Source organism: Pongo pygmaeus, chromosome 10 (genome assembly GCF_028885625.2).
Source record: "Pongo pygmaeus isolate AG05252 chromosome 10, NHGRI_mPonPyg2-v2.0_pri, whole genome shotgun sequence".
Taxonomy (NCBI): Eukaryota; Metazoa; Chordata; class Mammalia; order Primates; family Hominidae; genus Pongo; species Pongo pygmaeus.
In genome coordinates this window covers 103415551-103430720 of record NC_072383.2, presented here as the reverse complement: position 1 = coordinate 103430720, position 15170 = coordinate 103415551, and the positions used below count along the sequence as shown (strand labels likewise).

Genomic DNA, 15170 nt, shown 5'->3' with positions numbered 1-15170 from the left:
AAGAAAGCCTAAAGGCAGTTAACACAGGAAAAGGGGTATAATGGGGTGTGGTTGATCTCCCATGCTGTCCTGGCCGAGAACTCAGTTTTCAAGGTTACTCTGTCCTCTTGGCCGTAAGAGGGTTCTTTCAGTTGGTTTTGGGGGATTTAGATTTTTATTTCTCACTAGTATGGAAAAAATAGTGTAGAATTTTTTGGCACAAGATAGGAAATCAATAATTCATAGCTCTTATTGTTGTCACACCAATGCTGAGGTGTTAAGTATTTCATAGTAATTCTCCCATAAGTATTTCATTTGAATTGAATGTGGAAAGAATAACCAAAGGGAGTAACCTATAGGCGTGCATTCCAACAGGTCTAAAGCGTGATGGCATGTGATGCTTTCATGTTGCAACACCCAACACGGAAGACTTCTGTGACCAAATGTGTGGGGGTTTTACCCCACACACCAAGCAAGCAGTCAGTTCTGCAGCAGACACTGGCTGATGCAGAATTAGTGTTCTCCAATTCAATTCTGACATTATCCAGAGGTAGCATCAGATCCCACAGGTTGAGGGCTCAGTCCAAAAGACTGTCCTCCGCTTGAGATACCAGATGCAAGTCCTGGCCTCCAGAATTTCTGACCAACTGGCTTTAAGCTGGGGTTCCCATGATCTCCTCTTTGGGCTTTATTGGTCTGCTGAAGCAGCTCACAGAACTGAGGCAAACACTTACATTTACCTGTTTATCATTAAAGATATTACAAAGAATACAGATGAAGAAATATGTAGGGCAAGGTATGGGGGCAGAGGCACAGAGCTTTCATGCCCTCCCTGTATGCTCCCTCATCCAGGAACTTCCAAATGTTCAGCTGTGTGGAAGCTCTCCAAACCAAGTCCTTTTGGACTTTTATGAAGTTTCATTATGTAGGCATGATTTATTAAACCCCTGGTCATCGGTAGTCAACTTAACCTTCAGTCCCTCCATCCTCCCCAAAGGTGTTTGTGTGGGTGGGGGTAGTTTGAAAGTCCCAGTCCTCTAATAATGCCTTCGTCTTTCTGGTGACCAGCCCCTATCCTGAAGCTACCTGGGGCTGCCAGCTGCCATCAATCAGCATATACAAAGACATCACTTTGTATATCACTAAATTCTAACGATTTTAGATATATGCCAGGAACAGGGTTGAAGACCAAATATATGCTTCGCAGTGTCACAGCAGGTGTCATAAAATGATGACCTAGGTAAAAGGTATTCTGAATTATATCTGGGATCTGATAAAAATCATACCCATCTCTTAGGTTTGTTGTGAAGATTGAGTGAGTCTAAAGAACAGTGCCTGGAACATAACAATCAGTGAATGTTAGATATTATTAATATTTGTTATTATTATTATCTGTTATTCATCATTATCATCATTGCTACCAATGTCTTTGAAAGATACATATTTCACTAGCACATCAGAATTGTTAGCCCATCATAAAACATGGACAAAATTGTTCGCTGGTTAGTTTTTAAGACTAATAATCTGGGGTGCCATTGAACGCCCCCCCCCCCCCAGTGCTCTTTTAGGCCCATCCTTAATTGGCTTGAACCCAATTAGAGGGATTTCCCTTGGGAACTCTTTGAACCAGGATTTTACAGAAGACTGATCTGATAAATATTTTCTGAGGTCTCTTTAGGCCCCCCAGTTCTACATCTGTTTGGAACAGCCTAGGGAAAGTTTGGGAACAAATCAAAATTTTCCTTCATTTATCTGATAGATATAAGTTTTACTTTTCTCATCTGTCTTGGTATTCATGACAACGTGTATATTTTTGATACTTTTTGATATAAAGTTAATATACCTAGCTCATAAAATATCTTACTGGGATAATCACCTCTTAATAGCACTTGTAAAATGTCACTTTGTGTTATTAAGATATTTGTATCTTCAATATCTTTATATGTATCTTTAATATCTGTTATTTTAATATCTGTTATTTTCATTATCATATGTAAACCAAAATCATCCAAGACAGGCCTCAATTTAGAAGTTTATTTTGCCAAAGTTACGGATCATGACCTGTGATACAGCCTCAGGAGGTATGGAGAACATGTGCCCAATATGGTTGAGTTGTAGCTTGATTTTGTACATTTTTTGGGGGACAGAAGTTACAGGCAAACATCAATCAATACATGTAAGTTATACATTGGTTTGGTTCAGAAATGTGGGACAACTTAAAGTGGGGGCTTCCAGGTCATAGGTGGATTCAAAGATTTTCTGATTGGCAATTGGTTTAAAGAATTAAATTATTTGAAGACCTGGAATCAATAGAAAGGAATATGTGGGTTAAGATAAGGGGTTGTGGAGACCAAGGTTCTTACTATGCAGATGAAGCCTCCAGGTAGCAGGCTTCAGAGAGAATAGATGGTAAATGTTTCTTATGAGACTTAAAAAGTTGCCAGACTCTTAGTTAATCTCTCCTGGATCAGGAAAAGACCTGGAAAGGGAAAAGGTTTTGCTACAGAATGTAGATTTTCTCCACAAGAGACAGCTTTGCACGGCCATTAAAAATATGTCAAAGAAATATATTTTGGGGTAAAATACTTCAGTTTCATTCAGGGTCTGCTGTCATGTGATGCTATACTAAAGTGTTTGGAATTTGGTATCTCATTGCTACAAAGAGTCTATTTTGTAAGTCTTAAGATCTCTGTTTTAATGTTAATGTTGGTCAGTTATGCCTGAATTTTAAAGGGAAGAGGGTATAATAAGGCATGTCTGACCCACCCCCTTCCCATTATGGCCTGAGCTAGATTTTAGGTTTACTTTGGAATGCCCTTGGCTGAGAAGGGGGTCTGTTCCGTTGGTTGGGGACATTAGAAGTTTATTTTTCATTTATACATGATATTTCTCCAAAGACTAGATAGGGTGGATATTATTTTCATTTAATGGATGAAGAAATTGAGATCAGAAAGATACATGACTCATCCAGGATCACGAAGCCAAGTTATGACAGATCCATGGCTAGAAGCGCAAACCTTATTTCCAGTTTGGTGCTGTTTTTATGAACCTCTCTGCCTCACACCTTAAAATGGGGATTAAAACATGGGATTACTTAGAACTCCTGGGGTCAACTCTAGGTCCCATCTTTTGATCTTGGGGAAATAATTTAATCTCTCTGAGTCTTTATTCCTTCATTTGTGAAATTAGGTAGTAATAGCACTGTAATTTTCCAGTGGGTTTGTTGTAATTAGTATTGGAAGCAAGATTGAAATCAATTGTCTGAGTCCAGAATCTGTGCTCTTAACCACTAGCCAGTCTAATGATTGTCATCATAAAGGGATAAAGTAAAACCTTTAGGAATATAAGGGTTGTGTAACAAGTAGATGTAGAATGGGTTGTAGCAACATATCAGCTGACCCCCAACTCTAACAGCATCTTTTAAAGTGACTCAGAGCTTCAGAGCTCAGGAGAATGGAGTTAAGCTAAGTGCTTGCTGATTACATGAACTGTGTGGTTATTCAAAATGTAGATGCCAAGTTGGGAAAAAGGCTGAGATTTTTAGAAATGTCTTTGTTCTAAAGTATTTTTTAAAGAGTGCCAGAAAATTTTATTTTATTTTTTTCTTACAGCACTGGGAGGTGTTCAGAAAAGTTACAGAAGTTTTCATTTTAGTCCCTGCACTTCTTGGTCTCAAAGGGAACTTGGAAATGACATTGGCATCTAGATTATCCACTGCAGTAAGTTTTTTCCTACCTCAAATTATGTGTATTACCTATCCTGTTTCTCTCTGTTAAGGGGAACTTGTATCAGGAAAATATTTCTTTCTCTGATATGCTTCTGCACTTCAGGCTGTGCAAAATTGTCATTCGAAAAGCATAAACATTTTTAAAAATACTGCCAGTAGCAGAGTTCTGAGTTATTTTCAGAAGCTCAAAAGGACATTGTTGTCTTATTATAATATGATTTTGGGGTTTGCCATTGTGGAACCAAGTTATGGCTAAAACCACATAGCTAGTGAGGTTCACTTCAATGAGCTATCTGCCTATGAAATGCTAGCCAAAACTTATCTAAGTCACCAGATAATATTACTAATTGAAATTCTTTTAGTATATAAAGTTTTTTTCCTTTAAAGAAGATAGAGCAAGATAGAGTTGATCCATCTATCAATTAGGAAAAAATTTATGTATCTAAAGGTAATCAAGAAGTGGGAGCTGAACAACTGTGCTGTTGATGGGAGGACTCTCCACCCTCTGTCCCACTTCTCCTCTCCCCCTTTTCCACCCAGGCAACTGCCAGTTTCCTAAAGTTTCTTGAGTAAAGCAGATGCTTGGAAAGAAAATGCATAAAATAATGTTTTATTAACATTACTAGTTTGCTTAATTTTTTATTTTTTTTGAGACGGAATCTTGTTGTTGCCCAGACTAGAGTACAGTGGCGTGATCTCAGCTCACTGCAGCCTCTGCCTCCTGGGTTCAAGCGATTCTCCTGCCTCAGCCTCCCAAGTAGCTGGGATTACAGTCATGCACCACCATGTCCAGTTAATTTTTGTATTTTTAGTAGAGACGGGGTTTCACCATGTTGACCAGGCTGGTCTCGAACTCCTGACCTCAGGTGATCCGCCTGCCTCTGCCACCCAAAGTGCTGGGATTACAGGTGTGAGCCATTGTGCCTGGCCTGGTTTGCATAATTAAGGGAAAATGGCTCATGTACCCTACAGAACTTTGTAAGTTCCTTCCTTATACAGTATATAAAAGGTCATATAGCTATATCTGCAGAGGACAATAATGAAATATCTGGTATTAGTGAGCTCTTATTATATGCCAGGTCCTTTGCTAACTGCTTTCCAGTGATATCTTATACCAACCCTATGGAATAAGCACTATTATCCTGCTTTGCAGAGTAGGAATTGAGGCTTAGAGCAGTTGAGTAACTTTCCTGAGGACACACAGCTCTACATATAGTGGAATAAGTCACATTCCAGAATGTTCCTTTTACCTGCACAGGGTAACTCTGTCAGAATTTATAAAACCAGTAAATAACAGCAGTAACAAAAACCTAATAGCTTCCCCATGTACTTTGTAAGAATGATCTGCTAAGGTCTTGGTCTTAGCACCAATACTTTTGGTACTTAATATTTAAAATATTTAAATGTTATTTCAAACATTATTATTTACAGATATAATGCTTTTCCATGTAGTTAGTTGGTAAACTATAGATGATGTTTGGGGGTATCAGTCAGCCACTTAGGTAGAGCCAAACTCATAGAGTAGAATTACTTCAGTAAATTCACTTTAGTCTATAGTATGTAGCCATTGTAATTATTGAATATCAAAAGGACTGAAAAAATAATAGGAGCTCTTTGGGCTGAAGCAGAAAAGTATGCAATGAACCTCAAATATCTTGTGGTGCCAGAAAGTAAAGAAGTGCTAAAAATGAAAAAAAAAAAAAAAAAGATGGGGACATGACAAAAGGATAACGAGTAACATACTGCCCAGATCTTGGAAAATTGGAGCCATACAATAGATAATGACAGTTACAGATTATATATAACTCATGGGAAAAAATAAGAATCCATTAGTCTATACATGAATAACAAGGCAGGCAAGGTCTCTGCTGTGATGGAATTTGCATAAATTTGGATATCAGTAAGGGAAGTAAAGAAAATCAAACAGGATAATGTGATGACGGATGATTCCTGAGGGCTATTTTATACAATGTGGTCAGGAAAGACTTCTCTGAGGACGTATATGTAATCTGGAACCTGAATAGTAAAGGTGAGTCAGCCATATCGGAATCTGAGGAAAAATCAATCCAGGTTACTATTGTATTTAATAAATGTAACAATGTCAAATATTTATAAGCATTCTAGACAGCTGGGCTTTTAACATGCTTTTTAAGCATGTTAAATGCGTTGTTAAAAGCATTTTAAATGCTTTTTAAGCATTTAACAGCTAGGCTTGGGGTAGCAATACAAATGGAGACCTATATAACATATGTCTACATAGTTTAAAATTATACAACAAACTTACACAGTTAAATATTTTCTCTTTCTGTGTACCTTGACAAATATATCCTTACGAATACCTGGAAGTCCAAGATCAGATTTAGAATTTTTGGACTTCTTGGGTTCTGTTTTGGAACATGGTGTTGTAGAGAGAGCCACTGAGCCACCTCCTGGTCTGAGAGGCCTGCCCCAATTCCCTTCCCACCTTTGGCTATAGGTACTGCATTTTGAAAGACCTCACACATACACCAGGCCCCATGTCCAAGCTCCATCTACACCTCCAACAAACACCCACCCCTTGGCGCTCCTGGGGTTCATTGGCACCTAATGGTGGCATGGTCTGCCTTCAGGAACACTAACTTGAGATACCTTGGTCTCAGGTATCTAGAGCATATAGTCTAAGATTTATATTTGTTCCTGTATCCCAGTATTTCCTTATATAATGGTGACATTTGGTGTCAGCTGAATGTTGATTTCAACACTTGACCATTTGGCATACAGCTGCAATGTGTATCAAGTGTATCTCTAGCTTTTATCTTTAAGAAGAAAAAACAAAAAAACTTTTATGTAGTCTTACTGAGATTTTGAGAATTAGTGAAATTGTGTGCATGTGTTTCACCTTTTCCTACTTGTATTATGTTATAAGAACTGGTGGATTACCTAGGTAGATAGAACTCAATCCGAGAGGCTTTTTGGCAGGAGAAGAGAATGAAGAGTCCTTGAGAAACGAAAGTGGCAGCATTTGAAGAAGAAAGTTATTTGAATGGGAGTTCAATTTGTTGGAAAATGAACTTTGCTCTGATAAATATAGTTAAGCATACAAGAATTTAAGCAGCTTGATAACTTTGGCAGGAAAAGTGAAGTTTTGGCTAGCTTACCTCAAAGAAAATATTTCAAAAGCATTGTTCTTGAGCATTATCCAGAATAATAATAGATTTAAAACACCAGTCTGTTTTGAAATAGGCCATGCTATAGAGAATCTGGTTAAAAAACAAAATGCTGCAAATGATATTTGCTGTTTAATTTGATCACATACTACCATTAAACCTGAATGAAGGTGAATTTAATCTTTTTTTAACCTTAGTTAATTTGTTGTGGTGTCTATATTTTACACTAGGTATTTTTCTCAAATGTCTGGTTATATGTATCTGTCCATATTTAAGAGAAGGAGTCTCCAGAGCTGATTAGAAGCTCAGCACAGGGGAGAAGCTTGCCATCTGTGGTCTCTACTCTGCTGCAGGGTGATCTAACTTAGTCTTTCTTTAGAGAGGTAGGGGTAGAGCTGCCAGCTTCCATTGGTTGAGAGCTGTGCTACTGATAAGAAGATAGTTCAGTCAAGAAAATAAGAAAACATTATAAGGAAATAAGAAAACGTAAATAAGAAGTGTTGAGGCCATTTGTGATAGGAATGCCCCTGGCAATGCAAAGGGCCAGAGGCAGGACTGTTGTTGGTATGTTAGATCAGTAGTTCTCAAAGTGTGCTCTTCTGATCAGCAGCATCAGCAACTTGTTAGAAATACAAATTCTCAGCCCCACTCCAAAATTACTAAATTAGAAACTCCAGTGGTGTGGCTCAGCAATCTAAATTTTAACACACTCTCCAGATGATTCTGATACACATTGAAGTTTGAAAACCACTGTGTTAGATAAAGAGCATGGAGGCCAATAGGGCTGGGACCAAGTGAGCGAGGGGGGACAATTTTAGGGGATGAGCCAGAGGCCAGATTGTATACGGATTTGCCTACTTTGTGAGATAAGAAACCAATGGAAGGTTTTGAACAGAGGAGTTAATGTGATCTGATAGATATTTTTTAACAGATTATTTTGACTACTGCATTGAAATATGGGTATAGGGGGCTAAGGACTGAAGCAGGGATACTGGTTGGGAGTCTGTTGCAATAATAGCTTAGAGATGATATTCCAGATGGTAACAGGGAATGTAGTGAGAGGTAGTTGGAGTCCAGAATTAATTTTCAGAGAGAATCAACAGAATTGATTGATGGATTAACTGAAATTAAACACTAGGAGCCATCACTAAAAATTCTTTCTGGATCTGAGAGGAGTAAAAGCAAACAAATTAGTAGATGGGAAAGTAGCAACTTGTGGTGCCAAATTATGATAACATGGTATATTCTTCTAGTTTATGGTGTTTTTATTGCTTAGAGAACTAGATCTCAAGTTTGCTGGGTAGAAAACTACAGTTCTTACAGAATACTAGAGAAGTGTTGGGTATATTTCAGTTCTGATACTCTACAGGCTGTTAAGAAACTCTAAGGTAATGACTTCTTGATGGCAAAATCCTGAAAGCCTCATTTTCTCTGGACTCTTCACTGATTATTTTCTAGTTGAAAACTTTATAGCCCTTGGCTTTGAGACCCCACTGTCTTCTCATTCTCCCACCTCTTTCACTGCTGCATGTTAGTCTATGTCTTTTGTTTTTCTTTGCTCATCCTCTAAATTTGAGGTTTTCTTGAAATTTTAGTACCTTGTTCAACATGTTCTTCCTCAATAATTTTGTGTAGTCCAGCACTGCTTGCACATTGCTGTTCTCAGATCTGTACCTCCAGACTCTTTCCTGACTTTGAGAGCTGAATTTTCAGTTGCCTTTTGGATACCACTCAATACATTCTAAACTAAACTTATTAGTTTCTCTTATTTCCAGCCATACTCTTTTTTCTGTATTTCCTATCAGTTTATTAACATTACCAATCACCTTGTCCCTCTTCACTCTCTATCCAGTTACTGTCCAGGCTATCAGTTCTGCCTATGAAATTCCTCTTTCTTTTTCCTTATGCCCCACCTGTCACCACCTTAATTTATTTGCCTGTTGTTTATAATTGGGACTACTGAAGCAGATTTCTAACTGTACTCAATGGTTCCAGGGAGAAGGGTGAATTAGTATAGTTTTCTTTTTAACTTAAAGCAATCACTATTTGAAAGCTATTTTTTTCATTTATGTGCAAAAACAATAATGCTTTTAAACATTTTACATTTTTATGTAGTATTTGTTTTCACTTGTAAAATTAGGAGAAAAATAATTATAGCTATAGAAGGCCAATCAATGGTTACTTTAATCTTTTTGCTCCATTCAAGGGTCCTTTCTCATTTTTATGATTATCTGAGGGAGAATCAGGATAAATGAGCTTATAAGGTTATAAGGAAGACCTTTGGTAAGTATAAAGATAAAGAACTTAAAACATATCATAAGATACAGTCTACTCATTCAATCTGTGGAAGGTCATTTGTTTTTAAAGATTGTTATTCTATAAACCTAAAGACCAAACGTTAACAGATAAAAAGATATTTCAATAAAATAGGTTTCCAGACTGGGGAATGTGGTGAAATCTCATCTCTACAAAAAATAAAAAAATTAGCTGGGCTTGGTGGCACACACCTGCGGTCTTAGCTACTTGGGAGGCTGAGGCAGGAGGATTGCTTGAGCCTGGGAGGAGGTGGTTGCAGTGAACTGAGATAGGGACAGTGCACTCCAGCCTGGGCAACAGAGGAGACAGACCCTGGTCTTTAAATAAAAAATAAATAAATAAATAAAAAATAAAAATAAATAAATAAATAAATAAATAAATAAAAATAGGTTTCCTATTTTTACAAGGGAATTTAAAAATGATGTATCCAAATCAACTTTATCTTGCCATCTTACTTGAGTCAAAACTTGTTTCTAAAGGTATGATGATTAACTTGAATAATTTTTTTTCCTGGATTTTAATCTTTTCAATAGTATATATGAAATTATAGTAGATATTATAGATATGTAATAGTAGTATATAACTGGAAAATGAATCAAGTACAGTGATTCTATAAATTGTTGAGTTTTTCTATTGTTTGAGGTCTAAAATTTTCTGCTTTTGAATGTTAGGTATAAAGGAGTCAAAAATGATGTTCACTGCCCTAAAAACAGTATTTTTTTTAAAAAAAAGTTTGTAAAACTATTTCTCAGGAGTAAATCACCTAGCATGATTTGATTAGTACTTTTCTACTGTAGGCAAAACTGATTTCTATTGCCTCAAACCTCTTCTCAGAGAACACTTGATTGACTGTCTAAATTATTTAGTAACACTCTGCCTTTCTCATTCATTAATTGCAAAAATATTTTTGAGCCCTTACTATATGCCAAGCACTGCTGTGTGTGCCAGGAGATCAATAATGAACAAAACAGAAAATGTTTCTGCCTTTGTTGAGCTTACATTTCAGTGGAGGGATATGAAGAAGTTGGCAAAATGTCTTCCCCTAATAACTTTAAGTTAGATTTCCAATTTAGATTCTAAAAGTTCTAAAATAAAGGCAAATTAAAACCTAGATAATGATATTAATAACTATGGCACAATTTAGATATAATTACAATTACAATCTCAGTATTATTTCCTAAATTTGGCATAATTCTCCATGTTCTTGTTATACACCTGATTGCTAGATACAAATGGAACTGCATATTCCTGTTAGTTCCTCACTTTAAAGTGTCTTTCTTAAGTTATAAATATCAGTCCCTAGCCATAGCTTTGTGGAGTAGAACTACTTTTGTATAATCGAAAACTGTTATAGTCAGCTAGGTTTTTAATCAATTAGGTTTTCCTCCCCATTTCTGCAGCTTTATTGACATACAATAAACTGCAATTTTAAAGTCTACAATTTGCTGAGTTTAGATATATAATATATACCTGTAAAAACTACCATCATAATCAAGAAAATGAACATATATATCATCTCTATACATTCAGACAGCTATTTGTGTGTGTGTTTTTGTGTACAGTGTTTTATTATAAAATATTTCAAGCACATGAAAATATGTAACAGTGTTTCTAATTCTAATTAATGGCAGAATGAAATGGTTGGACGAAGCCTCCAGAGATTAACAGTTATAAAATCTGGAAAACTATTTGAAGGCAATGGAAAGTGATCAGAAGCAGGTAGAAAGTAGGGTTTACCTTTAAAAGACCATACTACAATGAGTAAGAATTGCAAAGTTTGTGATGTTTTTGCCTGAGGGAATTCCCCTATCCCTGGCTCTCATATGGCAGAAAACTGATAGTCTTATTAGCTCAAAGCAGAGTTCAGAGCTGGCAGAGTGGCTGAGAATTAATGGAGGAGATTCTAGAAGTGCGGAAAAGGGGAGATCCAAAATCTGAGTATAAGATCTGGTGAAATCTTTGACCAAGTACTAAAGTGCATTTACATAGGAATAACCTAAATGAGTCTGGTAACAACAACAACAGCCACAATAACAACAACAAAAACAACAAAAATGTAGGCAGAAATGTGAGAGGGGCCTACACTTGAAAAACAAATACACTAGTTAAGATTTCTGTGTTTGTTGACTGAGTGTCTTCTGTGAGCTATGCATAGCTATAGTGGCAGAAAGTTGAAGTTTTAGTGGCTTGGATTATCAGATGACAGAGTTGGGAGCCAACAGAGCATATGGAAACTTATAAAGAAATCTCAGACGCAAGAGAATTGCATAGAGAGTGAGCCCTGAAATCTGAGCATAAATTGTGCCCGAATCTTTGATTGTGTAGTTTGTTTAAACTGCACAGGTACAGAAGAGACCTTCAAAGGGCTATACTAAAAGGCATTTGTTGGTAGCTGAAAGAACCAAGCAGAGAGATGAGGTGCTTCACTCTATGGGAGAGATAAAAGCCTAGTTTGAGTCTAGTCAAGTTAACTGCCTATTACAATGAAAGCTCAGTTATCATGACAAGAGCATAACAGTATCCAGAGTCACTACAACATATTATCTACACTGTCTGGTTTTTAACCCAAAATCACTAGATGTGGAAAGAAACTGAAAAGTGTGATTGATATTCAAGAAAAGTATGATTAATATTCAGTTAATAAAAAATGATTCTAATTGGGCCTAGATATTAGATTGAATAAAGTCTTTAAAGCCACTAGTATGAATATGTTCAAAGAACTAAAGGAAAATATGTTCAAATAAAGACAAATATGTTTTAATGAGTGATCAGATAGGGAGCCTTAAAAGAGAACTAGTAACTATTAAAAAAAAGAATTAAATGGAAGTTCTCGAGTGAAGAGTACCATTTTGCATTTCCACCATCAGGTCAGCTAATCTAGTAACAGTAGGCCTAGCAAAGGCCTTTACACCAGCAATGAATGAGAGTTCCTGTTGCTCTACATTTTCACCAGCATTTGGTATTGTCAGTGTTCTGGCTTTTTGTCTATTTTAATAGGTGTATAGTGCTATCTTGTCTTAATTTGCATTTCTCTGATATATGATGTGGAGCATCTTTTCAAATGCTTATTTGCTATTTGTATATCTTCTTTGGTGAGGTGTCTGTTAACGTCTTTGACCCACTTTTTAAATTGGATTGTTTGTTATTGTTGAGTTTTAAGAGTTCTTTGTGTATTTTGAATGGCAGCCCTTTATTAGATATTTCTTTTGCAAATATCTGTTTTTAAATAAAATGATTATACTGGCACTACATGTTCAGTGGTAAAAATTTGAAAAAATCACTAAAGGACAGAGTAAAAATTAAAAATTATCCATACACCTAACACTTGGAAGTAACAATGGTAACTTTCTGGTTTTTAAAAAAATGTATCTTTTTTTGCACATATAGTTAATACATGTTTTTTAAAATAATGCATCAATGGAGACTTTCAGCACCTTTGTTTCAATTATCTATTCATTAAACATATTTTTTTCTAGTATTAATTGTAGTGGCTATATTTGTAAATCTATAATCTCAAGGTCATCCAAGACCACTTTTATATTTAGCTCCAATAAATCCTAAGTCTTGCTTATAACTAATATGTCTCAGTGTCAGATAAGTAATGTCTGTTTATGCAGAAGAAGGCTTTTGGGATTATAAAAACTAGAGATGGCAGATTCCACCTAAAGGCATTCAGATTCAAAAATTTTAAAACCACTGTGTTGGCCAAACATAACACATCTTCAGGCTCTGGCCACCTCAGCTCTACTCTTTCCTAAAAAATTAGTTGATGTCTCTGCAAAAATACTGGCCTATTTTTCTAATACTTTAAGATATACATAATTTAAATAAAACTGGGTTACACAGAAGTCTTTACTAGATCACGCCCTATTATATTTTATCACCTTCTAAGCTCTTGGTTTGTCTAGCTGGGCACCATCAGGTCAGCTAATCTAATGAAAGGCCTAGCAAAGGCCTTTGTACAGAACACTCATACTTCTCCCTCTCCACTTTAGAAGAAACTTAGATGGCTCATATTAACCCTAAACCACTGGGCAGTAGGATGGGTCAGCACAACTGTTGATGTAGTTTTTACAAGATGGAGGCAACAAAACCAATTTTCTGTGTCCTGCCATACCTCTATCCACATGCCAATGCAAGCCTATACTATACATATTTCCCCTAACAAGGTAAATTTGGGGCAACATTTCTCTTTAGTTTACTTTTTAAAAAAATTCTTACTCCTGAAAATCTTTGCTTTATAAAAAAAGTTATTGTTTATAAATATAGTCTACATTTTATTTTTTATTTTATGTCATACATTGTTTTAATTTGTTATTTATTGTTTTATCTTAGACTAAGAAGAGTAAAGATTCAGAGACTTCTAGATTAGGAAGGGACTCAGAGAAAGTGATCTTCATCATTTATAAAACAAATTAATTGATTAGTACCACGCTAGAGATCATGAAAAAAAAAAAAGAAACTGATTAATTGAAAAGTGACACTGAGTGTGGTGGCTCACTCCTATAATCCCAGCACTTTGGGAGGCCAAGACAAGCAAATCACTTGAGGCCAGGAGTTCAAGACCAGCCTGGCCAGCCTGGCCAACATGGTGAAACCCTGTCTCTACTAAAATACACAGATTAGCTGGGCATGGTGGTGGGCACCTGTAATCACAGCTACTTGGGAGGCTGAGGCAGGAGAATTGCTTGAACCTGGGAGGTGGAGGTTGCAGTGAGCCAAGATCATGCCACTGTGCTCCAGCCTGGGTGACGGAGTAAGACTCTGTCTCAAAAAAAAAAAAGAAAAGTGTCACCCTGGGTTTGGTCAGGAAAACAGAGCCATGGTATGTATTGAATCAATAGGGAATTTAATAGAGAAATTTGGGGTTTTGTGACTGTAGGAGAAGTTGGAGAAATGACGATCTGTGGTAGGAAGCTCAGAGAAGCCACCTGAAGCCCTGGAGCAGGAAAGAAAGCCATGCATGCATTACAGCGAGGAAGTCTGGACACCTGCGTGTCTGATCACCTTCCAAAAATAATAGTCTTTGCTTCACTGGTGACTTCCAAATCTTAGGCAAGTTCTTCCCACTGGTAGACTGTCACCTGAAGCTATAGGGGAGGGGATTTTGGGGAATGTAGCTCCAAGCCTTAGAAGGGACTGGTGGTGATAGTGCGAAATTAATGTGGCACAGTTGCAAATCCAATTCATAGCACTCACTCATTCTGTAACTCCTACCTTTCTTGATCTTTTCCTAGACCCGAATGTATGTATGTTTCCATTGGTTATTAAGCAACCCTGGAATCTTGATGTCTTATACTTTTTCATTGAATAATTTTAGATTGCTTCCTATAGATATAGACATCTAAGAGTTATTAAAAAATAACACTAATTTCACTCATTCCTGTTTCTTGAACTCTAAACCTGAGATAGGTTCACTACGTAAACATTGCTTGTACCTTATTACTCACTTGAGCAAAGCCCCAGGTTGTTAGAACTACAAACATGAATTTCACCAATGATTTAGATTCCCAGGCTTAGTAAAGAAATATGTAAATAAAGACTGCATTAATAATTATTCTGAAATACTGAGAAATCTCAATATTTGCATTTGCTGGATGCTTTGAGACTAAAGTCCACAGTGAGATTACAGAATAGAATCTGTTTTCCAGATTGATAGAGGAAATGTTTATATAGCACTTAACTTGCTTATCTAAAGCCAGTGATCTAAATTCTAGACTGTACCTGGTTAAAACTACCCATGAATAACAACCCTTACTTACCTTCCTCTTTATCAACTTATCTATAGATCATTTGAAAGAAAGTCTTTCAAGACAAAGCAGATGATGAGTAATTGAAATGCAACTCAGTATTTTTACTAAATGATTGTTCATTGCTTTCCAAACAACTACGTTAGAAAAACTTGGCAGATTTGGAAATATACTTTTTGAATTCTAAGTGGTTGAGAAATATGAATTAGCTCACAGAGCAATTGAGTATGTGAGTGATATTATTTTGGAGAG

General features: G+C 36.4%; 1 protein-coding gene across 10 annotated transcripts in view; it reads left to right on the top strand.

The window, feature by feature from the left end:
* Positions 1 to 15170, top strand: part of SLC41A2 (solute carrier family 41 member 2) — a 156589-nt gene that overhangs the window by 48197 nt on the left and 93222 nt on the right. For 8 of the 10 annotated variants that reach the window (XR_010122687.1, XR_010122686.1, XM_054444307.2 and 5 more), the window contains exon 3: positions 3591 to 3698. The exons of the other annotated variants lie outside the window; for them this stretch is intronic. Coding sequence is in view for 6 of the 8 variants with exons in the window: in XM_054444307.2 (XP_054300282.1) it covers positions 3591 to 3698 (108 nt within the window). In the remaining 2 variants the exon portion in view is untranslated. The remainder of the gene's footprint in view (positions 1 to 3590; positions 3699 to 15170) is intronic. 10 annotated transcript variants of the gene reach the window in all.